At 39.3% G+C, this 22,669-nt stretch overlaps 5 protein-coding genes across 8 annotated transcripts; 2 read left to right on the top strand and 3 right to left on the bottom strand.

Moving 5' to 3' along the window:
- Positions 1 to 390: 390 nt before the first annotated feature.
- Positions 391 to 2,554, bottom strand: LOC113749917 (reticuline oxidase-like). The gene has a single exon (XM_027293796.1). The coding sequence runs from the start codon at positions 2,293 to 2,295 to the stop codon at positions 523 to 525; it is 1,773 nt and encodes a 590-aa protein (XP_027149597.1). The 5' UTR covers positions 2,296 to 2,554; the 3' UTR covers positions 391 to 522.
- A 1,336-nt stretch (positions 2,555 to 3,890) lies between these two features.
- On the top strand, positions 3,891 to 6,825 carry LOC113749984 (craniofacial development protein 1). 2 transcript variants are annotated; one of them, XM_027293880.1, is made up of 5 exons: positions 3,891 to 4,187; positions 4,860 to 4,943; positions 5,135 to 5,262; positions 5,365 to 5,550; positions 6,016 to 6,825. In XM_027293880.1, the coding sequence occupies exons 2-5, from the start codon at positions 4,865 to 4,867 to the stop codon at positions 6,385 to 6,387; spliced, it is 765 nt and encodes a 254-aa protein (XP_027149681.1). In that variant the 5' UTR covers positions 3,891 to 4,187; positions 4,860 to 4,864; the 3' UTR covers positions 6,388 to 6,825. The 2 variants fall into 2 exon arrangements, with proteins under 2 accessions (XP_027149681.1, XP_027149680.1); XM_027293879.1 differs by having other exon boundaries at positions 5,132 to 5,262.
- A 646-nt stretch (positions 6,826 to 7,471) lies between these two features.
- On the bottom strand, positions 7,472 to 12,122 carry LOC113750068 (SUN domain-containing protein 4). 3 transcript variants are annotated; one of them, XM_027293988.1, is made up of 6 exons: positions 11,776 to 12,118; positions 10,734 to 10,786; positions 10,426 to 10,655; positions 8,354 to 9,642; positions 8,181 to 8,266; positions 7,472 to 7,773 (listed from the first exon to the last, which is right to left on the bottom strand). In XM_027293988.1, the coding sequence occupies exons 3-6, from the start codon at positions 10,595 to 10,597 to the stop codon at positions 7,545 to 7,547; spliced, it is 1,776 nt and encodes a 591-aa protein (XP_027149789.1). In that variant the 5' UTR covers positions 10,598 to 10,655; positions 10,734 to 10,786; positions 11,776 to 12,118; the 3' UTR covers positions 7,472 to 7,544. The 3 variants fall into 3 exon arrangements, with proteins under 3 accessions (XP_027149789.1, XP_027149788.1, XP_027149790.1); XM_027293987.1 differs by lacking the exon at positions 10,734 to 10,786; XM_027293989.1 differs by lacking the exon at positions 10,734 to 10,786 and having other exon boundaries at positions 7,600 to 7,773; positions 8,161 to 8,266; positions 11,776 to 12,122.
- A 1,905-nt stretch (positions 12,123 to 14,027) lies between these two features.
- On the bottom strand, positions 14,028 to 16,591 carry LOC113750719 (TMV resistance protein N-like). Its single transcript, XM_027294665.1, has 2 exons — positions 16,017 to 16,591; positions 14,028 to 14,916 (listed from the first exon to the last, which is right to left on the bottom strand). Exons 1-2 carry the CDS (start codon positions 16,589 to 16,591, stop codon positions 14,028 to 14,030), a joined length of 1,464 nt encoding a protein of 487 aa, XP_027150466.1.
- Positions 16,592 to 17,993: 1,402 nt separating this feature from the next.
- Positions 17,994 to 20,275, top strand: LOC113748825. The gene is made up of 4 exons (XM_027292397.1): positions 17,994 to 18,639; positions 18,791 to 18,880; positions 19,054 to 19,134; positions 19,906 to 20,275. Exons 1-4 carry the CDS (start codon positions 18,513 to 18,515, stop codon positions 20,040 to 20,042), a joined length of 435 nt encoding a protein of 144 aa, XP_027148198.1. The 5' UTR covers positions 17,994 to 18,512; the 3' UTR covers positions 20,043 to 20,275.
- Positions 20,276 to 22,669: the final 2,394 nt, after the last annotated feature.

Genomic DNA, 22,669 nt, shown 5'->3' with positions numbered 1-22,669 from the left:
ATTGATCCTATTTGATAATTAGGCGTTGTTGTTTGATAACTTAATTCGATATTTAATAAAAAGAATTTTGCATGTTTGAAATTGCCCGTTTTTAGTCACGTAGTATTTACAATTATCATAAACAATGCCTTGAATGAGAAATACAAGTAGACTGCACAAAATCTGAAACTATTTGGCAATTCAAGATTCGTGCAATGGAATTTCGATGCATAAAAAATTTCGATTGACATGACTTTAACAAATTGTGTGCTAAAAGCAATTGTTTAAAGAAAATGAGAAGTAAAAATATTGTAGCATAATGTTGACAAGTAAAATTTCATAAAACAAAAAAAAAAAAAAAAAAAAAACTTGTTGGGATAGTATATATATGTAACACCCGAGATTCACGGATTTGACCCAAATAATTTTTCAATAGAATCATATTATTAATCCAGCAGAAACACATTATTGAATCGTGTTGTTAATGCACTGTATCATTATTTATGTAGTACATATACTGATATACATGGCAGTCTTGGATAATCAATTGGCAGCGGGCAAGGGAGGAATGCCCTGTTGATTCCTAAAGACGTTGAGGGGATCAATGCGAGTTTTCGCTTTCACTAGCCTATCATAGTTACCCAAGAAGTACTTCTCACCCCAAGCTCTGGCCCTTTCCACGGCGCCATCTGCACTTTCTTTGTCGCTGTTGCTGGTGTTCATGACTCCGAGGTCAAGATCCAGGTAATTGACGTAGGCGGCTCTGGGAGCGGAGGAAACAAAAGGCCCCATTGCACTGTAGAATCCTCTTATCCAGTGGATGTACCCGTTGCTCCCTTGGTCGTCCTTTTCCTCCCAGTGCACCATGTATTGGATGCAGAAAAGGTTGCCTCGTCTGTGAGGGAAAGCGATGGATTCGCTGCTGGTCCTTTCCATGAATCCCCCATAAGGATCGAAGATCACGTACCCTTTTGGTTCTTTCTGTAGCATGTCAAGGGCTGTCCTTATTCCGGCCCTGGAAATCGGGGTCCTCACGTAGTCTGATTTAGCCTTAAAAAATGATTTGTTTGGCGAGTAACGATCTCTCAGCTGAGAGGTTTTCACGGTGCTGCTGTTTCCGGCGGGCTCCAACCCAGAGAAATAAACTACGGACTCGATCCAGCTCATTTCCTTGCAGTCTCTTTCTCGGAGACGTAGCTCCGGAAAAACCTTGATCAATTCGGACAAAGCTTCCCTTTTAGTACCCAGGAAAAGCCCACTGAATGTCGCTGATACTAGGATAGTTGGCGGAAGCCCTTCCGACGAATCCGAAGCTAGGGAAACTGTAACTGATAGGTAAAAGTCATCACTCAGCTTTGGTGCGACGTGCTGCCACTTCTCCACAAGCCTCCCCACGTAGTTTTTGGTGCCAGGTCGGGACAATGTGAAAGCCGTCACGGTTCGAGGGACCTCGACTAACTTGATCTTCCAGGCGTAAATGATCCCCCAAATCCCTCCACCGCCTCCCCGCATAGCCCAGAACACTTCCTCTCCCATGGCTTCCCTGTCCAAGACCCGTCCAGCTGCATCCACCAGGAGCGCATCCTCCACGTTATCAGCTGCCACCCCGTATTTCCTGGACAGGAAACCGAAACCCCCTCCTGAGATGTGCCCTCCAACCCCCACCGTCGGGCAAGACCCAGCTGAGAAGCCACGATCTCTGCTGGCCTCGGAAATAGCATAGTAAGTTTGGCCCAGGGTGGCACCTCCCCCCACCCACGCCGTTTGGGACTCCAAATCCACAGAAATCCGGTTCAGATTCATGAGGTCGATGATGACGAAGGGAGAGCCATCAGTAGCAACTGAGGAAGTGCCCTCGTAGCTGTGTCCCCCGGACCGGACCCTGATCTCAAAAGATCCTCCTCCTAAGTTGCCCCTACAGCACAGGAGGGTGTTGACTAGTTGGTCTTTGGTCTGGGGCATAATAATTGCAGCTGGCTTAGGTACGGAGGGTTGGGCGAACCTAAGGTTGGTTATGGAGAAATCGAGGAAGGTGTAATAAAGCTTGGCGTCTTGACCAAGATGATGATAACTTGGGAAGAGGGTGAAATTGTTGACCCCATAATCAGCTAAACAAGTAGCAAGAATCCAGCCGCTACGAGTACTGTTGTTGCTGGTGCTGTTCTTCATGTCTTCATGATCAGTAGCAGTAGCAGTAGTAGTACAAAAGGAAGGGTGGACGGCAAATGACGTGATGAGGATGATGCTAATAAGTAGACGCAGGATAACAAATGTTAGTGGTTCATCAAAAACAGCCATATTCATCAGCTTCTTCATGGTAATTAACCAACCAGCATACTGGAGCAAGCTAGCTAGTTTTACTTAATGATCAAGACTGCTTTGTTAATATTTGCATGAAAGAGAATCTCCGGCCGGCCATGGAATAAGGACGCAAGGATGAAGAGGACGCGCATTGACTATTCAATTACAAATTACAATTAGTACGTACGTGGAAGATGACATACCACTTGTACTATTCTTAAAAAAGAAGTCAAGTTAGTAATAATTCTTCTCACCAAGAATTTTCAAAACAAGCCGCCCCATTCAAAAAAATAGGACCATTCAACTGTTACATTAATGAAATTCCGTAATATTCACTCAATTTATTTTCTGCTTTGAAAATCTCAACTTAATGATAGGGACTCTCAGTACTCTCATATACTCCCTCTGTCCTATTTTAATGGTCCTATTTTTATTTTTATTTTACATAATTTAAGAAAAAGTAGTTAACTTTGTTGGAAAAATAAATTTGAATTGCTATTTTGAGATATTTTGTTGATGAATGATTAGAATTAGGTGATATTAAAATTTGGTTCCCCTCTACTTTCTCAAACAAGGAAAAGAAGTGGAGTTTTAAAAGACACCTAGAGATTAGCGTCTTCGGTTATATCTCCCATGTTATGATACATACATACATATATATATGTATGTTTATGTGTATATACACACATATACATCCATACATACATACATATGTATATATATATATATATATTGTGTAATGTAAAAAACAGTCCCTCAGCCCTCTAGAAGCAAAGAAGGAATTAAACTCTTTTATACAGACTAAGCAAATACGTACCATGTAATGTTCAATGGAAATACGTACTAAGCAAATACACGCAATGGAAAATAGCATCCAAAATTCTCACGGCAACTCTCTGTTATCCCCAGCCTAGGCGCGCGGATTCCGCCCACTTACACTTGTGGAATAATAATCATAAATAATGATGTAATATTAACTTATGGTCAAATACTTCTTGTGTCGGTATAACTTAAGATTTTGTGTGGCATTTCAAATACTATCATCTTCCACGACCGCTAATGCCATGAATGAATTTTATAATCAGAGTTTGCGGATTGGTTCATAGGATGCTGTGCTGTTTAATAATTTAGTTCAACACTTAAATTTAATAGATTCAGATCTTAACATATTCAGACTTTTTGATAATAAAAAATTGAACATCTGAATTAATAAAGTGACACTGAATTTTCTAGACAAAACTTGCTCTCAAAATTAAGTAATAAGTTATTCATTTATCACTGAAAGTGATATATATATATATTTAAATATATTAAATTTAATACTTAACAACATAATAATTTAATGAATTCAGATTTCAATTTTATCTATACACCTAATGGTCAGCATCCACTCCAACTGGTCGGCTTGTTTTTGCAGCCTGGCCAATGGAACCTAATCCGCATGCAACCCCATCAGTTGCTACTTTTCTCTTGCCCAATAATGATATTAGTATTTGTTTTGTCAGACATCATTAAAAATGCAGGCTTGGGCTGGAAAGTGGGTATGGGCTAGATTGCCTTATTCACCATAAACAACAAGCAAGAAACAGAAGTCAGAAAATATAAAAAAAAATAGAAGACACAGAAGAAGAAGAAGAAGAAGCTGCTAAGTCCTCCGGCTGCGTCCTACCATATCTCCCCGGTGGCTGACAGATTCTTTTCACAACACAATTCTTCACGCTACCCATAAATAACAAACCCCTTCACAAAACTCAAAAGGAGGGAATAAAAAATAAAAGCGAAATAATACAAAAATAAGGAAAGGAGCTGAAAGAAGAAATCCCCAAAGCAGCCAAATTCCGCAAGCCAAGATCCCCACCACCCTTATCACTGCCCACCAGTCACCGAACCCTCTCCAAACTCCGAAGGTAAAAGCCGGTAACCCTCTCCACATCTCTCTCCATTGGTCTCTGGTAGCCCATGAATGTTCGTAAGTTTATTTATTTATTTATTTTTGTTCGTTCTCTAAATTGTTCTTTAGAAGAGATGTTCTCAACTTAATGCATCGTTCCTTCCTGTGGGATTATCGAAAGATGGATTTACAATTAATTCTTGGTGCCTTTTTTTTTATTTTTATATTCTTCAATTAATCTTTTGTGCCTTCTGTTAAACTCAAATTAGTTGCTATACCCATTGACGATGGGATGCTTCTGATAAATTACGAAAAAAAAAAGGCCAACAGCCGAGTAATGAGCCCGCCGCAATGATCAAAAAATATTTATGTACTATATGTCTTTGAATTGGATACAAGAATTAGAAACTATCCCCCAAATAGTCTCACCCCACTTTCTTGTTGTTTATATGTAGCTTGTTAATATTGCAAAGATCCCCACTTTCGTTTGGATTTCCATTTTTTTCTTGTTTATGTGTGTGTGAATATGTTAATGTACAGATTCAATTTCGATATACTAGCTGGATACCTTGTTTATAGCTCACGTTCTTCGGTTCTTGTAATTTATCTGCGTATTGGATTTCGTATATCATGTTGTGGCAGTTTGGTATCCTTATTTATGGAAATTATTGTCTGCCTGTTAATCTAGAAATAATGGATGGTATGAAAGTGGAGTCGAACCAAGATGTTGCACCTGTTCCTCCTCCATCACACACACTGCCTGAAGATGTTGGTAAGAGACTCGTATGCCTTTCCATGAATGCCAAGTTTCTGTATAAACCAATCTTCTGTCGGAATCCCCTTTTATTCCCTGCCCGCTTTTTCTCTCATTTTTCCCCCCCACTGTTCTCCTTTGACTGGCCGAAAAGGGGGTATTGACCTTGTCTGATGCAAAATGTAAAAAAAAATGTGTTTCCGTAGCAGAAAGGAAAGCTAGGGTAGATGCTGTCTGGCAGCAGATGAATAAAGGACTGTCTGGGAAGGCTCTCAAATCCACCTTAAAAAACCAGAGTTCAAGTATTAACAAAATTTCTCCAAAGCCTTCTTCACAGGTCTCATCCGATCTGAGGATCCTCTATATATATTTTTTTCAAAAAATTATATAGCATAACCCTTGGGAGCCAGATACAGTTATTTTGCTGTTGGTATTCCAGAATTGGATGAAAGTCCTTGGATTGGCTCCAAAGAAGACATCATCAGCTGCGGAAGGTGCACCAGGGAAGCGTCCCATTGTAGCTCAAAATGGTAGTAGTGACGATGCAAAAAAGCTTGCTGCTGCCGCTCTCTCAGCAGTTAAAGATGCTGCAGCTGCAGCAGCCTTGGGCCGAGGGAAAATGGAGGTACACTCATTATTTTGTTCACAATGCTTTACTGGGTGGAGTTTTCTGTCTTTAAGGATTCTTGCTATGTGTGCGGGGAAAATGTTATGCTTTGCTCGTGTTTATCTACACTGATTACAACTAATTGACCGAGCTCTGTACCCTCATGATGGGTGTCATTGATCATCTTTTCTAAGATTTTTCCTGATTACTGTATACTGTAAACTGAATCTGGGTAGTGCTGCTTTTTGGCTAAATTCTGGTTGAAGATTTAGCTCTATTGCTGTGATGAATTGGAGAAATTAAAAGGTTTGTTCATGTAAAACCTGCATGAGTTAGCACATTTCTGGGTTTCAGTTATCCTGGACTGGAGTGGACTGAATTGGCTCCTTAATAGAGTAGCTGTATTGTCAGAGTTATGGTTCTTCTGTCAAATTCTTAGCTTATGTACTGCCATTCTTTATGAAGACTCCGTCGCATCTGCAGGTTACTGAATTTCGAGACTTTGCTGGTGAAGAGATTGAATTCAAGAAACTCGTTGATACCAGCTCAAAAGAAGCATTTGATAAAGGCAAAGCCTCAACTGGCCCTGCTTCTGCTGTTGATGCTGTTCTTGAACAAATAAAAAAGAAGCAAAAGCTCAGTGTGCTTGACAAGACAAAGAAAGATTGGGGAGAGTTCAAGGAAGAAAATAAAGGATTGGAAGAAGAGCTTGAAACGTACAAAAAGAGTTCGAATCAGTATTTGGATAAGGTATCTTTCTTGCAACGTACTGATTACCGGGAATTTGAGCGGGAGAGAGATGCTCGACTTGCCACGCAGGCCAAGAGGAAGGCAGATATGCGAGAGGACTTTTGATAGCCTGAAATTCCTTCGGAGTGGGTGGACCCAAAGGTCAGATTGAAATCAGAGTTGAGGATGCAGGAAAAGGCTATTTATTTCCTGCTTATAAGAGCCGACACCGAGACGGCCTTCGATGATTATTACACTATCAGAGTTCTGTGTTTTTCTGGGAAGTGATGGACCCTGTGTACCATGCCATTGTATACAAGGCAAATAGGTTTCTTGTCTTTGATCCACTGAACCTTAATTTACTGATAAGTGTGTTATGGATCAAAGAACCTAGGCCTGGTTTAGTTTTCCAAATTTGGCCTTGCTCCTTATGATGTATCATGTCCTGCCAGTTTAGGCCTGTTGTAGTGTAAGCGAAACAATAATATTTGTTTCCCATAAAGACAGAAGCCAAGTTTTAATAATGATGGGTTCAGGATACCTTGCAACATCTTCTTTTTTTTTTTTTGGGGTACTTGGAGTTGTCATGGTGTTCCCCCGCTTTTCAAATGGTTTGTGGAGGCATCTTCAACCGGGTGAGAAGCAGAAGTCCTACAAGGCAACTGTCTTATTTGAGAATGATTTTCAATCATCTTCAAAGCATTCTTCCATGAACCGTTTTTGTCAACATACACTAGTTAGTACATGTGAACTCTTAGTGCCAGAAAATTTTCGGCAATTTCGCCTGTGATTACTCATTAAACAATTGCCAGTTTCTTCTTAATTTGCTATGCGACAAATCGGTGCTCAGAATTTTATGATCCCACGTCAAATATAATTATGGACCAAAATCTCAAAAATAAAGTGCATGAAAACAGTAAAATGATATAATTGTCTCTCTGGTCCGCTTGGAAAGTGAGAATCTATTCCACTAATTAAGCCTCTTGCCCTTAGTTACATGCGGACTTCCTGACACTTTGTTCCTGATCATTATTCATGGATGCTGAGACAACGAAAAAAAAATTGGATTTTGAGAAGCAGTGAACTTTTGATTGAATCCATCCACAGACACACAGGTTTGGACAAAATAATGCCAGTTCCCAACCTAACCAGGGGGGAACTCTCGCAATAAATAACTAAATAAACAAATAAATGTGGAGAGGAACAAGGATTTCCTCAAGGCATGAGGTGTCATAATTAATATATACACTCTCTAGAAAAAATTAGGTGGTGCTTTATATCGATTACAACGACAGAATGATAATGGTAATGCTACAGCTCAGTAGTAGAAGAAACCAGGAAGAACCTACTGACCAAAATTTCCCGGAATTCTGCGACCTATACATGCTCAACGCCATATCTACAAACAGCCTCACAAGTGCAAAGAACCCAAAAGTTAAGCATACAAGAAAAATAACAATGCCCTTGTTCTCCATATGTACTTGATTCCTCCGGACTTTTTCCACCTCCAACCTGCAATCACATGCACACTTAGAATCACAGCCAAAAATGGCACGTATAAAAGAGTAGCAGAACATTTATTGACAGTCCACAGACAGAAGTCTGAGAAGTTGAGCACAACACCACCGACAGAGAGTGAAGAAGGCATACAGATGATTCAGTTCCCAATGCTTACGACTAAACCATTCAAATCTCTCACTCTCTGTCCTGAATCATTGTTATTAGAATGTCAGAAACAAAGAAAACATAGTTCAGCAACTGATTTTCTCGGACCAAGTCTAACACACCCATAGAACTTTGATGCAAATGTACTACACAATCATGTTATAGAATGAGAAACCTACTGCATGACAAAGACAACTAACCACAGAACCATGTAAGTGCAAACAAAATACCCACTCTGAAGGAAAGAAAGCCACCTGAGGACAGCATTACTTCTGACTATATCATCCAGCTGCATGGAAACAAAAGATTTCCAAGCCACAAGATCATTGACCTCTTTACTCTGCAAGATTATAAATGTCAATATCTACCAACAATTAAAATCACGCATAAAGAGAAGAAAGAATTTAAAAAAAAAAAAAAAACCAACCATAGCCTCTTTGCTGTCCTGCAAACTCCTTATGTCTGATTTTATGTTCTCCAGAAGTACATTTTTTTCTCCCATTTCTCTGTCAAACTCTCTAAAGATCTTGTTGTATCTGAAATTGAGCTCCTCAAGATATCTCTCTAGAACTGATAAATTCAAATCCAGTGTGCGTACTTTTTGCATAAGAATCTTGAGAACACTGTCCCCGGGCATCCTGTTAACCTGATGCTGACGAATTTCTTCAACAGGATCTGGAACATCAATTGTTGTTACCACTCGTTTCGTGTCAGAGTGCCCAACAGCAAGTTCAGGTTCCACTTCACTATCAACGTTATGATAACTGTCACCTTCAGCTGGTACTGGACGATGGGGCATATGCGTCTCTCGGCTAAGTGATTCATCAGACACAATCACCTTATCTTGAACAGATATTAGATCCTCAAGCATCCTCTCAACAGCATCCATGCCATACACTTCGAAAACACTGAGCGTACAGTAAAACTCTGAACCATAATGACTGAGCAAATTCAATTTTAGGTATCTAACCCATTTTGGCTCTGGAAGAACAAAACTGTGAGCATGCTTTGTGTTTCCAGCAGTAAAATTTCCGAGTTTAGTCCATGTATCAGTTGGATAAACTTGACTTCCTAGCAACTCAAATTCTTTTAAATTGGATGAGTGATGCTCAAAATTTGCTATTTCAACTGTGTCAACCAATGTTTCTTCTGAGAGTTCGATTACAACAAATTTTTCCTCAGCAGAGCATGGATTTCGAAGGTACTTGTCCTTGTCTTTGCTTAAGATATTAGAAGCACCATAGGCATCCTTGTTGGATGCTAAGACCTTAGCTCCTTTTGATGAGGAAGCATAGTTGTGCTCGGCCCCTCCAGGCTCAACTCTATGTTTAATGCTCCCAGCATGGCTGCTCATGTATCTACTCCTGGAACTGATTGCTCTGTTTTTGAATTCATCAAGTCCTAAAGGTACTGCAAGAGAAAATCTATCTGATATTGGATCTTCTCTTACTGAAGTTGTGGCAAGATCTGATTTTCCACCCAACCCTTGCTCCTGAAAACGTGAATCTGGACTCGCATCATTCGACAAATCTTCTAATTTACCATTTACATTTTCAGTTCCAGCTGCTTCTGAACATGAAGCCTCAGTAGAGTCCACAGAAGGAGTTTCCCTTAACGAACTCCTGCCATCAGGTGAAGCAGAACTTTGCCCCACATCAGGTTCTCTTTTGTCACCATCCCAGATTCTTACACTAACAGGAAAATCTGTGGATCCATCTACACCCACCAAAAGGAACAAGTTAAATACAACGAGTAAAGAGATTAGAGGTAGCAGCTAGTAAAGCGAGCAGGCAAAAACCATATAACTGGAAACAGTGATCTGAGGGACCAGAACTTAAGCCCCCAAGCTCATAGGCAAGTGCAATTTTCATACAAACCAATTTATGCTATCTCAATTTTGTTACAGGATATTCCTCCTCTTTAAAACATGGATTCCCTAGCTTTGTACTTGTGTTGCGTCTGTTTAGGTTACTAGAATCTCTTTGACTCACTCAAACCAGAAAACAAGATGGTTCATTTTATTTAAGGAGAGGAGAGCAGTATGAAAGAACTTGTTGATGAACACAGGGAAGAGGGATGAACCAACGTCTCCCAACAATTTATTCAGGCATTAACAAGAACTCTAACACACGATGCAACAATAGTACACCACTTTTACCCGGGAATTGCCGCCCCTTAATATAAAGGAAAAGGATTAGTCTACTGATGCAATTGAATGTTTTTTCACACAGGCTAATCACTGCAAACTCAAAAACAGGCAAATAACTAGGAGACAAGGTCTAAGGAACAAGATTGATCATGAATCATGAAAATGGAGATCACCATGGCTGTGTCAAAATTCTATAACCAGAGCCATGGTGATAAACCACCGAGATTACATATTCTTGAGAGCCCTACAACTGCTCTCCCTTGGAAATTGATAGAAAAACTTTCCCTTGATTGAATGAAAAAGAAAGAGAGAGAAGAAATTTTTAAACAGAAAGTCTGATCATAACTAACCTTTATAATTATCACTTTGCCCAAACCATATGTTCAAAAAGAACACGAGTCCCCAGAGAACAACTACGGCAGAAACAGAAACAGAAACAGAAACCTTGCACAAGCGATTCCTCCCACAAATAGCCCTTTCCAAAGCTCTTCGTTGTAGAAGAGCTCTACGTGATCTCTGCATTGCACATCAATCTTATCTGCTGCAGATTACGAATATAAAGCTACAGATGCAATAGCACCTACACAAGAAAGAAAAGATCTTTCCCTTAATTCCATAATGCAAATACATTTGTCAACTCTAATAGAAGCAAAAGCACCTGTATTTACTAAGCTTAATGTCCAGATCACATGAGTCACTTTGTCATCATAGCTGATAGAAAAGAGCAACGTCAACCAATTAAAAAGTCAAACAAAAGGCAGCCTTTAAGTAACAGATACTATGCATCCATACAACTAACTAGTTAAGATGACTCCAACAAAGTGAAAAGACGTTACATCAACTACTTATAAGTATCAATCAGGGCTGCCTGTGTTAAACCCTCCAATTCCACCAAGCAGTCAAACGCTAAACATGTAGTCTAATTGTGAGATTGAATAAAAAAGAGCATCAATGGCCAGGTAAGAGAAGCAATAACGCGTAAGATCGCGCATGCCAAATAAATCATGGAGCTTTGATTTCACAAGAATTATTCTTTAACATACTAATGTAACAGATGAAATGCTATCTATACACTGTAAAGCACATGATCGTTGCAGTAGTAAAAGAAATGAACTTTTATACTCTCAACATGATTGAATATGCAGAAGCACATTACTCAGGTAAGAAAACCATATGGATTCATCTTGGCTTGAGGCTAAAGAACGACGTTGATGTAAAAGCCAACGGTTTGTGTCCGAGAAAGTGAAAGAACAAAAAATAAAAGAGAAAGTGGAAATCAAAAGGGGGAAACATAACCGTAGGAGTGAAGTCAAGTATAGTCACACTTTACATACAAGAAAGAAACGAAATTTCACCAGATGCTGATGGCAGAGTTTCGCAACAACTCAAACGACCACAAATTCAAAACAATTTAATGCACCAGAATTTAAATGAGCAGAAAAATCCCAGATCTTATCAGACCTCTCAATTCTCTTCCAGAACAGAATAATAAACGGAAACTAATCGATCAGCACACCAGACGGCATGAAGCAGAGATCTTTATCTGGTGTGATTAGCTAGAAGAAAAAAGAGTAAATTTCTTGAAGAAATCCAATTCCGTAATTGGATCAATAAAAAATAAGCATTCCCAATAAAGAGCGAACATTGGAAAGTGGAACTCATTGGTCCAAGAAGAGCAAATTGATAAGAAGTATAATCACCTGAATTGTCGGTCAAATAAAGGGGGAATCAAAATCCCACGAATTTGAAGGGGCAAAGCCTTTGCTTAAGCTCATAGAAATCCTACCACTAGTCCCGCAGTAATCTTGTTAAAAAAAAATTCTATCTTTCGCATTTATACCACCATCCGCTGGTAATGGTTTAATCTTATTCTTCTTCTCTTCTTTGTTTAATCTTAACCTGGAAGGGAAAAGAGTGTGTAACGGTTTTGTGTGCTGGCCAGCGCCGATTGTCCCTTCTTCTGTGCATTTTTTTAAACTCTAGTCTAGTGGGATCTCTCTCTCTCTCTCTCTCTGTCGGATGATTCTTGAAGGGAGACTGTTTTGAAAAAGAATTGAATAGTGAATAAAAGATTTACCCCCCGCCCCCAAAATCGGTTAAAAGCCTCGCCACGCAAGTGCAATAAAACGGGAAGTATACAATACAGCCAGTGAAAGTAGCAGTAGTAGTAGTGCTTTTCCTAAATGCTGGCCAAAAAAGGAAAAAAAAAAAAGAGAAAAACAATAATAATGATAGATCTAGGAAGGTACTCTTTATTTTTGCCCAGAAAAAGGTCCCAACAATAGATGGTGGATTGAATTTTAGTTATGGAAGTAATGGCAATTTTTGCAGAGGAAACGGACAGAGGAGCCGCTGCTGTCCAAGCCTAGAAAGGAGCAATTTTTTTACCACTTTGCCGCTGGTTGTACACACAATTTTGGTCCGTCGCAAAACAAACAAATGCACTCATTACATTTTGCAAAACGTTTCTTCATACTGCTAAAACCCATGAATTTAGTTCCATTTATTGGCAGAGGCAGAGCAAGCAAATCGTTGGCTGCTAGGTTTTTTTTTTTGTCATATGAAAAGAAAGAATTCCGAAAAGAAAGGCAAAAGACAAAAGCCAACTGAAATCCCGCCATGTTCTCAAGTCAAGAAGGCTCATGAGAGACACATTAGCTGTATTATGAAAGTATTACTATTACCCCGACTGGCACTTACTAACAAGAAGGATTTTCAGTGCTAAAATAACATTAAAAAAAGGGGTCTAGGATTTCGAGGAGTGCAGGGGCAGCATAAAAAGGTCAAGAAGAAATTTTTTTTTTTGATTGATAAAACTCACCTGAAAGACGATGGTCCAATGGTCGGAGGTGGTGGCAAGGGTTGACGTGTTGGCTGCCACGTGGAGCATGGTGAGTGGATGATCCGACGTGGTCAATAAAAATGGAAGTTTAACTGGCGGTGTAAACCGTAAAGATCCACGTGTTGGCTTTTGTGGTCCGGCCGGCAGACGTCGCACTCCACGATGACGGAAGACACAGCTGAGTCATAAATAAATCTGATCCAATTCAGCAAATTCAAGTGCGTGTTGTTGCGGCCTGTTGGTAGCTGAGCTGGATCCTCCAAGTCAACGTAGTGAGATGGGGAGCAATTTTTTAAGTACAAAAAAAAAAAAAAAGGAAAAATCATGCAGATGCAGGCAGTGCGTAATATTCTGGAATTAACCAGGGGAGGGCATCTTCACTTTCCAATTGAACCCCTCTCCTCTTCTTTCTGTGACTTCTCTCTTCCTCCATAACATAGCAGTAGTAGATTAGAGACTGTTGGAAAACCTTAATTAAATGGCTTGAAAACTACCTTCCCAACACAAAAAAAAGCTGATTCATGCTAGTCTTAATTAATTATATCGCTCCATTATTTGGCTTTGTCGAGTCAGACCTTTCTTCAACTCATCAACTTGGCATTGGTCCAGGTCATTGCAAATCTCAGTAACTTGTGAATCAATTCAAATTTATTTTTTTTTGGAAAATATTATATAATAGCATTGTGGATAAGTTATTTAACTTGATTGAATTGCCTGCCTTTTCTTGAACGGCATATCATGAATTCTTGACGCATGTCTATGGACAGATGATCGTCTTGGTATTTAGTGGATAATGTGCACAAAATGATGTTGGAGTTCAGTGGATAGTTTAAAAACAGTTCTCTGCAGAATTACCTATTCCAAACTCTTGTTTCTCTTTTCTTTTCTTCTCTTCCCCCGGGGCGCGGGGCGGTGGTAGTCATTCAGATAGAGAGCGACAAAACAATGAGTTTCAGAAAACGGACATTCTTGCTACTGCTGAACTTGAAACTTAAGTTGTTGAATTTGTTGAAAGTAACCTAAGTTGTTCAGTAAAAAATATGTTACATAAGAGTTGCGCAGTTCAGTTTGAAAGGTAATGGTGGAAACTAGGGAGCTCCTGCAATCGCCTTAGGGATTCTTAGGAAATGGTGGAAATCCAGGAAAGTCGCTAAAATCAGGTCCGCTAGCGAACCCCTTGGCGACTATTGTGGCAACAGTAATGAACCCTATCAGTTGGGCAGCGACGAAACAACCGTACAAAATGAAACCAATTGGTTTGAACGTTGCAAAAACCTCCCTCCAGGCTATATCTCGACCGCGGACCAAAGAAGCCCAGGCTTTAATAGACGAGGGAAGCCTGCAAATACTACAAATTGGACCAACCAAGTGCTTTCTGAAAGCTCCAGGAGTCCTGCTCCCAAATGCGTGGAGACTGAAGAGCTGTTTAGCTTGGTTGTAGGACAATCCGTACACCTTATACGTACCATCAGCTCCATATTTAGACAGCAACTTTCCATCTCTTGCTGTTATGACAATTCTACTCCCGCCACCAAACCAGTTGCGTTTTCCTGCCAAGGCCTCCAACTGGATTGCATGGTCCACAGCATCAAGAACGATTAGGGTCCTCAGGTGTCGAAACCGGCGTGCCATCATACTCAGCCCTTCGCTCGTGCTTCTTATCTTGACGTTTCTTAGCTTGAGCATCTCGGAGAGTAGGATTTCTTGTAAATAATCCACTTCGTGTTTCTGGGAAATTTGGCCAACATCATCCAGAAAACAAGCAGCTTCATACTTATCAGATAATCTGTCAAAAAGGGCTCTGGCAACAGTTGTCTTGCCTATTCCCACCTTCCCGTGGAGTCCCACTATGCGGACTTCGGGACTTCTCAAATCCATCAACGAAATGACTTCCTCCATATGAGATCCTACTCCCACCAGATTATGTTCGCCAGGAGGTAGTTCAAACTGGTGCAACTGACTATGCAGGTCTTGAACAAATTTCTCGATGAACTCATCGCTGTTGATTGATCCATCAAAATGTCCAAGCACGACATTAATTAGTAATACGACTTGAGTAAGTATTAGTTATTACTGCAAACAAACGTGCTATTAGTCTTATACAATCACAATATATATGGTGGATATCACACCATCGAAGCGACCGTTAAGTAACACTAACATCCAAGTTAATGCATAGCAAAATGATTTTGTAGGTCTGAGAACTGTCCTTCACTACAAAATATTTTTCAATCTATAACAAGCTGAAAGCAGAAAGTAAGGGAAACCTGTACGACCTCAATACAGCTTTGAGGAGTTGAGCTTATTCAAAAAAACAAAACAAAAACTGGCCAAATACATAATATAGCTTAACTCTTCATCTCAATAGGTAGGTAATTAAGTAGTATTTGTTTCTCTAATACTTGTAAAAATATATAATTTGCTCCCAGTTGATGAGTTCCTGTTCTTGATGATAAAGAAGTTTATTTACTACCACGACTCTCTCTTGTAATGATAAGTATTTAAACTTATCGCATACTTATGGCCTTGTTTGGCAAGCAAGGTTTTTACCAAATTTGTCTGTTACAATTTTTTAATAACTTTAGTTACAGTAACCTCAAAAAACTTCTCAAAATTTTAAATCATGTACTTTAAAATATTCAAAAATTTACACACTTGAAAATTTTTTTCTACAACTTCTACAGTAAAGTTGTAGAAAAAAATTTTAAATAAACACAAACAAAACTCACTTGCTAAACGAGGTTTAAATATAATGATTTGCGTTACACTTCTTTGTTTGTCACTTCCTATATATGCATTGATCAATTAAATATATATCCAAAGATAGAACGTTGCGTTGTGTTAGTAAGGCTTCCCAGAGCCTTTTTTTTTTTTTTCCTTTGCTAAAAAACAGAAGAAAATGTTTTGGTTCCCAAAATATTGGTTTATCATGTTAATCAATTTATTATGTCAACTAAGTAAATTATAAGTCTTTTTAGTATAACGTGTGTAATTAAAAAATAATAATAATAATACAACATGTTACGCACGTGCTAGCCAGGCAAGGCAAGTGGGCAAGTGGGCAAGTGGGCAACCATGAAGCTAGCTGGTAGTACTTACTCATCTGCGAAATTACAAGAGTGCCAGCCTGATATGCCGGCTGCCTGAGACAAAGCTTCCTTCCACTTCTGCACCTTCTCCGGGCTATGGTCTCTGTCGTGTTTGGCAAAAGCATCGGCGAAGCTATTCCTGTGCTTGCGTACGTCCGACGGATCGACGTCGTAGAATATTGGCAACACAGATTGTCCAATGGTCTCGTGACATTCGGTGATCTTTACAAGTTCCTCCAAGCACCACGTCGAGGATGCGTAGCCCTTGGAGAATATTACGATTGAAAACAACGATTCTTGGATTGCTTGCAAGAGTTCGGGTGAAATCGACTTGCCCTTCTCCAATCTCTGATCATCTTTGTAAGTATAGATGCCTTTGCTGCAAAGAGCTCGGAAGAGATGGGCGACAAAAGTTCTGCGAGTATCTTCGCCTCTGAAACTTAGAAAGACGTCGTAGGTCCATGTTGGGGTCGAAGATGATGATGATGATGATGATGAGATGTCAATCCAGCTATTATGATGATGATTTGAGGCGCTAGAGCCCACCAGTGCAATCTCGCTCTCTCTGTCGTTCACTGCATCCATGAGCTATCAGGTCTAAATGAATAACAACTATTGATACTATAAGAGTGCATCCGCAATTTATCAAGTCAATACACAGCTTCCTTCCCTTCTAGCAAGTCAATCACTACATATATTCTCTATTATTCAATATGCATTTGCACCTAAAATTAACGCAGGCAGAACATAAAACTAGTAGTACACGTCAACGAAGAAAGACAACGGAAACTGCCCTCTATGCAAGTATATATATTAAGAAGAATCAACCCACTCTGCGTCTGGCTTTGCTAAGATGACGCACAATTGGTTGCGTCCACCATTTAGAGGCAAAAAAAGAAAAAGAAAAAAGACTAGAGTACAAAGTCATGGGTCATCACCACTCGACATTCATCTACCTATATAGTAAAAGAGCGAATGGGTTTGCTGAGGATGGTGGTTGCTGTGCTGAGGTGTCTCCATTTAATTGGCTGGAGTTTGGTCGTCATTCTCGTGCGCTTCGCGTGCTTCCGCCAAGAAGAGGAGAGCTGGACTTCCTGCTGTTGTCCGAGAAGAAGTGAGGAAGGACCTTCGGTTTTGAGAAGGAACCGTTCCTCAGTGCCGTCAGTACCCTTTCCCTCGTCAGTAGCTTGCTAGCTGAGCTTATGACGGTTGCTGATGGCTTGATCGATGGCAAGTGCTGGGTGATGGGCTCAATGTGGGTTGCCATGATTTGACAACATTGCCCTTCTTTTGAAACCAAAACCGCTCTATCTTGCTGCCCTTCTTCCTTGTCTTTGCGATTTGTGAGTCTCGCCTCTCCTCTGGACAGCTGCCGAAGAACACATTTTTTCTGGTGGGTAGACTTCCTCTCTCCGTAACAGCTCTTTTTGGTGGGATTTGACAGGGGTTGGGTTCGATGCATCAAAAGTCTCCTTTTTCCCTCTTTGTTCATCGACCGTCACTCTCTAACCTCTTAGAACAACTCTCTCTCTCTCTCTTTTATTTCATCTTCCCCCTGAGAGCAACAATGACCAAGATGGTTTTCTTCATCTTCCAAGCTCTCTCTTCTTCTTAGAGAGGCTCTTTGTTTTAAAGTTCTTCCCTTCCTGCCAAATTTTATTTAGCCCTTTATTTTTTAAAATTTTTTATTTGTCTAATATGCATAAATTTCTGATCTTGCAGGTGAAATATTACAAATTTTTTGGTCAGTCATGTACTGCCTACCGTGCTAATGTTAGAACCACTCAGTGTTCAGCTTCTAAACAAAATTGCTTTGCCGAGCCTGCAAATATTACTCTCGTCTTTCCTTCTGGAGGATTAGGTGGCTGTCAACATGAAGCATGTTGTTGGTAATGTGGCTTTGGCAAATATTACGCTTCTTCTTTCTTGATCTTGCCACCGGAGCTCTGTTCTATCTTCTACCGTCCAACTTCTCCATGATTTCTTGTCTTCTTTCCTGGGATCAACCTGATTCTACTGATGAGACTGGTTCATTTCCCTGTTCCTCCTTCTTTCTTGCTATTTCGTACAATTTTTACCAAAACTATTTTCCCCCTGTGGTTGCTGCTGAAGCGGTGAAGCAGTGATTTGGTAATGTGGTCGTTGGGCTCCTAGCCCCGTTGATATTACCATTTTATCTCTTCTATTCCTCTTCGTTTCTTGCTTCTTCCTCTGTTGTCAGAGAGTAAGTGAGCTGGGGGGATTGGTTGTACCTTTGTAGAGCACCGATTGTGGTCTATCTTCTTTGTCATTCATTTTCTTTTCCCTTTTTTTTTCTTCCTTTCCATTTTCCACACCACACGATTTTTCTTTTGGGCAATGGGTTTAGTCTTATCTTTTGAGCTTCCGTACATTCGCTCCCTCATTTTTTTCCTCTCATCTGTCTCTCCTCTTCGGAAACTGGTGCTCCATTACAAAACCTCAAATCAGCTGAAATACAAGCCGAAAAGAAGATAAGCCTAAATCCATGGAAGCTCATAACAGTAACAACGATTTCACAGTAGGATGCATACTCTCCATCAAGACCCCTCTTGGAGAAGAATTTCAAGGCCAAGTCTTGACCTCTGACCGCTCATCCAACATACTTGTTCTTAATATCCTTCTCCTCCTGTTTTATCAAGATTTTCTCTTAAAAAGTTTCATTTTTTCTTTTCAGTATTTTCGCATGCATTTACAGTATTTATTATGAATTGGTAATTTTTCTTGTGGGTTTTGAAATTCTTTTACTTTGGATTTGAAAAATACAAGAAGGAATAAATTCAGGGTCACGGCCAAACAGGAATATTAGGCTATTGAAAGCCAATTACATCAAGGAGTTTACTTTTTTGGGTCATGGTGAAGACCCTCTTGATCTCAAGAAATGTTTTTATTGATCTTAATAATCTTCAAGCCAGAGAAGACTCTGCTATCACGCATTTCGAATTATTATTTTTTTAATTTCTGACCAAGTTGTGGATTTGGACTATTTTGTGATTATTGTGGTTGATTTTATAAGTGGCATTTTTCAGGCAAGTTGAGTTGGAGGCTGAAAGATTTAGGATTGCTGTTACAGCTGAAGCTCAGAGCATTTTTTATGCTCTGTCCAAAACGTAAGGTTTTTATGTTTGTCATTTCTTTATTGCTGTTTCATGATCTTCTATTACGGGTTTGACTTTCTCAATATGATTTTTTAGTATATTTTATGAATTTTTTTCTTTCCTCTTGTATTGGTTGAAAATATTAATTCTTTGCACTCTTGACTTATTATTTCTATTTTGTGATAAATAAGTTCTGGTAATGCAAAAAGCAGATTTTTGCATGAACTAGATGGCATGTTATTTCAAGAATTAACTGTGGTTATACAGCTTAAAGTGTGTATCGTCATAAAGAAATCTTTACTAATCAAAATAATTGTTTCCAGTAAAAGATCATTGATGTTGAGTAGATAGTATTGCTTCCATTTAAAGGTACTAGAAATTTTGTTTTTGCCTTATCTGCTCTGTTCGATGGTGCTGTGTAAGAGCTTTTTTTTTTTTTTTTTTTTGCCTTTTTTCGCTCTGTTGCTTTTTTTATCCTATTCTCACCATCCCATCGCCTCCTTCTCCCTTATTCCTTAGTACACATCTACTTCTTGTCTTTATTATTAACAATCTGCCTTCCTCCCAAAACTCCACCTCCCTCCATGTCTGCCTATTTGTTCCCGGTGTTTTACATTGTCGTCTTTCTTTTCTCAACTGTATCACAATCAATGCTTGCTGCCGACTCTTCTTCCCTCTCTGTCCCTCCCGCTCTCATTTCTTTGTCTGTTTAATTCAATTCGTCGGACTGAATTTCTGATTGATTAAGAAGATTAAAAAAAAAAATGGTGACCGTGAAAGCAGGGACTAGACCATCATGGGTGGGGCTTGAGGCAGCTGCTTGGTTGCAAATAGCATCCGGGAATGCATCCACTTTTCCTCTCTACTCCCACTCACTCAAATCAGTTCTGGGATTTAACCAGCATGCTTGGGGTGGCTAATGATATTGGGGAAAACATGGGTTTGCTTCCAGGCCATGCTTACAAGAAGTTTCCACCTTTGGTCATTCTCCCTATTGGCGCTTTTGCATGTTTCTTCGGTTTTGGGGTTCTCTGGCTTGCTCTGTCCAGGACTATTCCTTCGTTTCCTCATTGACTGGTAACATTCGTTTCCTGGTTTTTCTTGGGAAAAAATTGCTCATCTTAATTTGATTGCCTCCTTTTTATTTGGATAACTCTTTCCCTGTAAAGATATAGTATTTATTTTGAATGGCTGTGGTATAATTTTGCTGACATATCCATCATGTATGCCTTATCATCGACTACCTTCACAGTTTTGATCTTTGATGATAATGGAGTCGAGAGAGTCTTTCCATGGTCTTGTATCTTCAAAGTTTATTCTGATTGTCCTGCTTGTACCTAGCATCTGCAGTATGGTTTTGTCTACAAACTAAATTCGCTTTTCTCTTGAAGTTCTTCATCACACATGTTCCAAACTTTTATTTAATTAAAGCACACTCTACATTCCTGCTAAACAATAAACATGACTGCATTTCGATGAAATTAAGCATGCACCAAGTACATTATAAATACCCAACATCTATTATTGCTGCTACCTTTTCCCGCATAATCAGAGATTAATCGTTAACTAATTTCATATCAATGGCCTGTTATGGCATAAAACTCGAGTCCGCTCCTCCTTTATTCTCAGCGTACACCAACTTTATACCATGTATCACACTTCCATTGTCCTGTCCAGAATTGTTGCGTTAATCCTTCCAATTTTCATTTTCATGCAGACAATTGAATAAACGATATAGAAACAATTCAACAATGTCAAATTAATGCTTGTTGTAAATTTAAAAATGCCACAAATAATCAATCCTCCACAGAATAATAGAAAATATTAATAGTGTTTACTCATTGTTTAATACTTTTAAATCTCCCATTTACTTCTCCCAACACTCCATCCCATTTGTACATGAAGCAGAATCATACTGATGCACTTCAATTTTTTTCGCCTCAATTGTTTTCTTTTCGATCTTTTTCTCAGCACCACCATGTTAGATGCACACCTTTATTTGCTCACGCTTTCTTATGATGCTGCCTATTTAAAAGTTTAATCATTTTATAACGAAATAACTTAAATGCAATTCATCCAAATCATGATATCTCCACTTATGAATTTGGGCATTTTCCGGGCAACATGAAATTAACACCGCGCAACGCGCGGTGATCCCCTCCTAGTTGTCAATAACTTGCGGGCAAAAGGGTTGGCGTATATGCACACTAATCAGCTCGGGTTTATCTACGGGTTGATCCAACTAGACCCGTTTAAATATGCTGGAGATATTAATTTTGGCATAGCACATAATTTAGGACAGGAATATGCTGCGACTTGTGAGAGGTTTGCTTGCTGTGGAATGAGCGCAAATCTGGTGAACCATCTTTCATCTCTAGCTCGCTAGGGAATTATGGGCTGCAGCTGCAGCAAATTCCTTGATCGGTGCTTTCCTAGTAAATTCTTGTTTGGGAAATTACTGGACGTTTGCCAGTTTTTCTTTTTTTTTTTTTGGTCGGATACAATAGATTTTATACTACATATATTCCTACTCTATACCAGAGGGAGGGGGAATCCAAAAGGGTCAAGAGGCAATTGTTTCTACTCTATACTAGGAGGATCTAAAGGGGTCAAAGGGTAATTCGGCGGGGACTGAACTACCACCGACTCAAGAGACACTTACTCCTACTCTATACTAGGGGCAGAGGGGATTCAAAGGGATCAAGAGATAATTCGGGGAGAACTGAACCATCACCATCTCAAACAGGTGCTCACTCGCTGGGAGAATATTTCAGGAAATCCTGAATATTATGGCCCTGTTTAACAAGTGAGTTTTTTGGGTGTTTGTCTAAAACTTTACTGTACCGTACTGTAGAAGTTTGTTAAAAAAATTTTGAAGTGTATAGTTTAAAAATTTTGAGAAATTTTTTGAGATTACTGTAACTAAAATTTTTTTAAAAAAACTTGTAACAGACAAACTTGACAAAAAACTTATCTACCAAACAAGGCCTGTAATGTAAGCCAATGAATTCCTCCAACATTTGATCTACGCTCAAATAGAGCCTTAAGGCTCTTTTTTTGTGGCCAACATTAGTTGGTTGACCTTTGCCAACATTAATACTTTATCGTATAACTTCCTTATAATTTTCAAAATATACACGTAACCCCCTTTAATTAAGGCTTTTGATGTAATGAGTATTATAATAAGGAATTTTTGTGGAATGCCATAAGAACTTTTCTTTTGGAAGATTGATGTTTATGCTTGAGAACTAACTTGCTTATTTTTTATTTTTTTTAAAAACACTTACTATCATCTGATACAAATGATACATGTCAACTAACTTAAATTACCAAGCTAATATTTGTACTACTTGCACACTAACAAGTACGTGTATTGACTCGCATCGTAAGAGTAAACACAAAAAGATCAGCAAGAGGAGAGAGAGACCTGCCATCTCGATCACTAATGAACTTTTAATGGCAGGGAGAAGAGCATCAACCAAAGATGATGAACAGTAAATACAAATATGGATGGGGGAAATGCCTAAACTTGTATTAGCAGTATTAA

The sequence above is a fragment of the Coffea eugenioides genome, chromosome 10 (genome assembly GCF_003713205.1).
Source record: "Coffea eugenioides isolate CCC68of chromosome 10, Ceug_1.0, whole genome shotgun sequence".
NCBI lineage: Eukaryota > Viridiplantae > Streptophyta > Magnoliopsida > Gentianales > Rubiaceae > Coffea > Coffea eugenioides.
The sequence above is the reverse complement of the archived record's forward strand: the minus strand, read 5'-3'. Positions and strand labels throughout refer to the sequence as shown.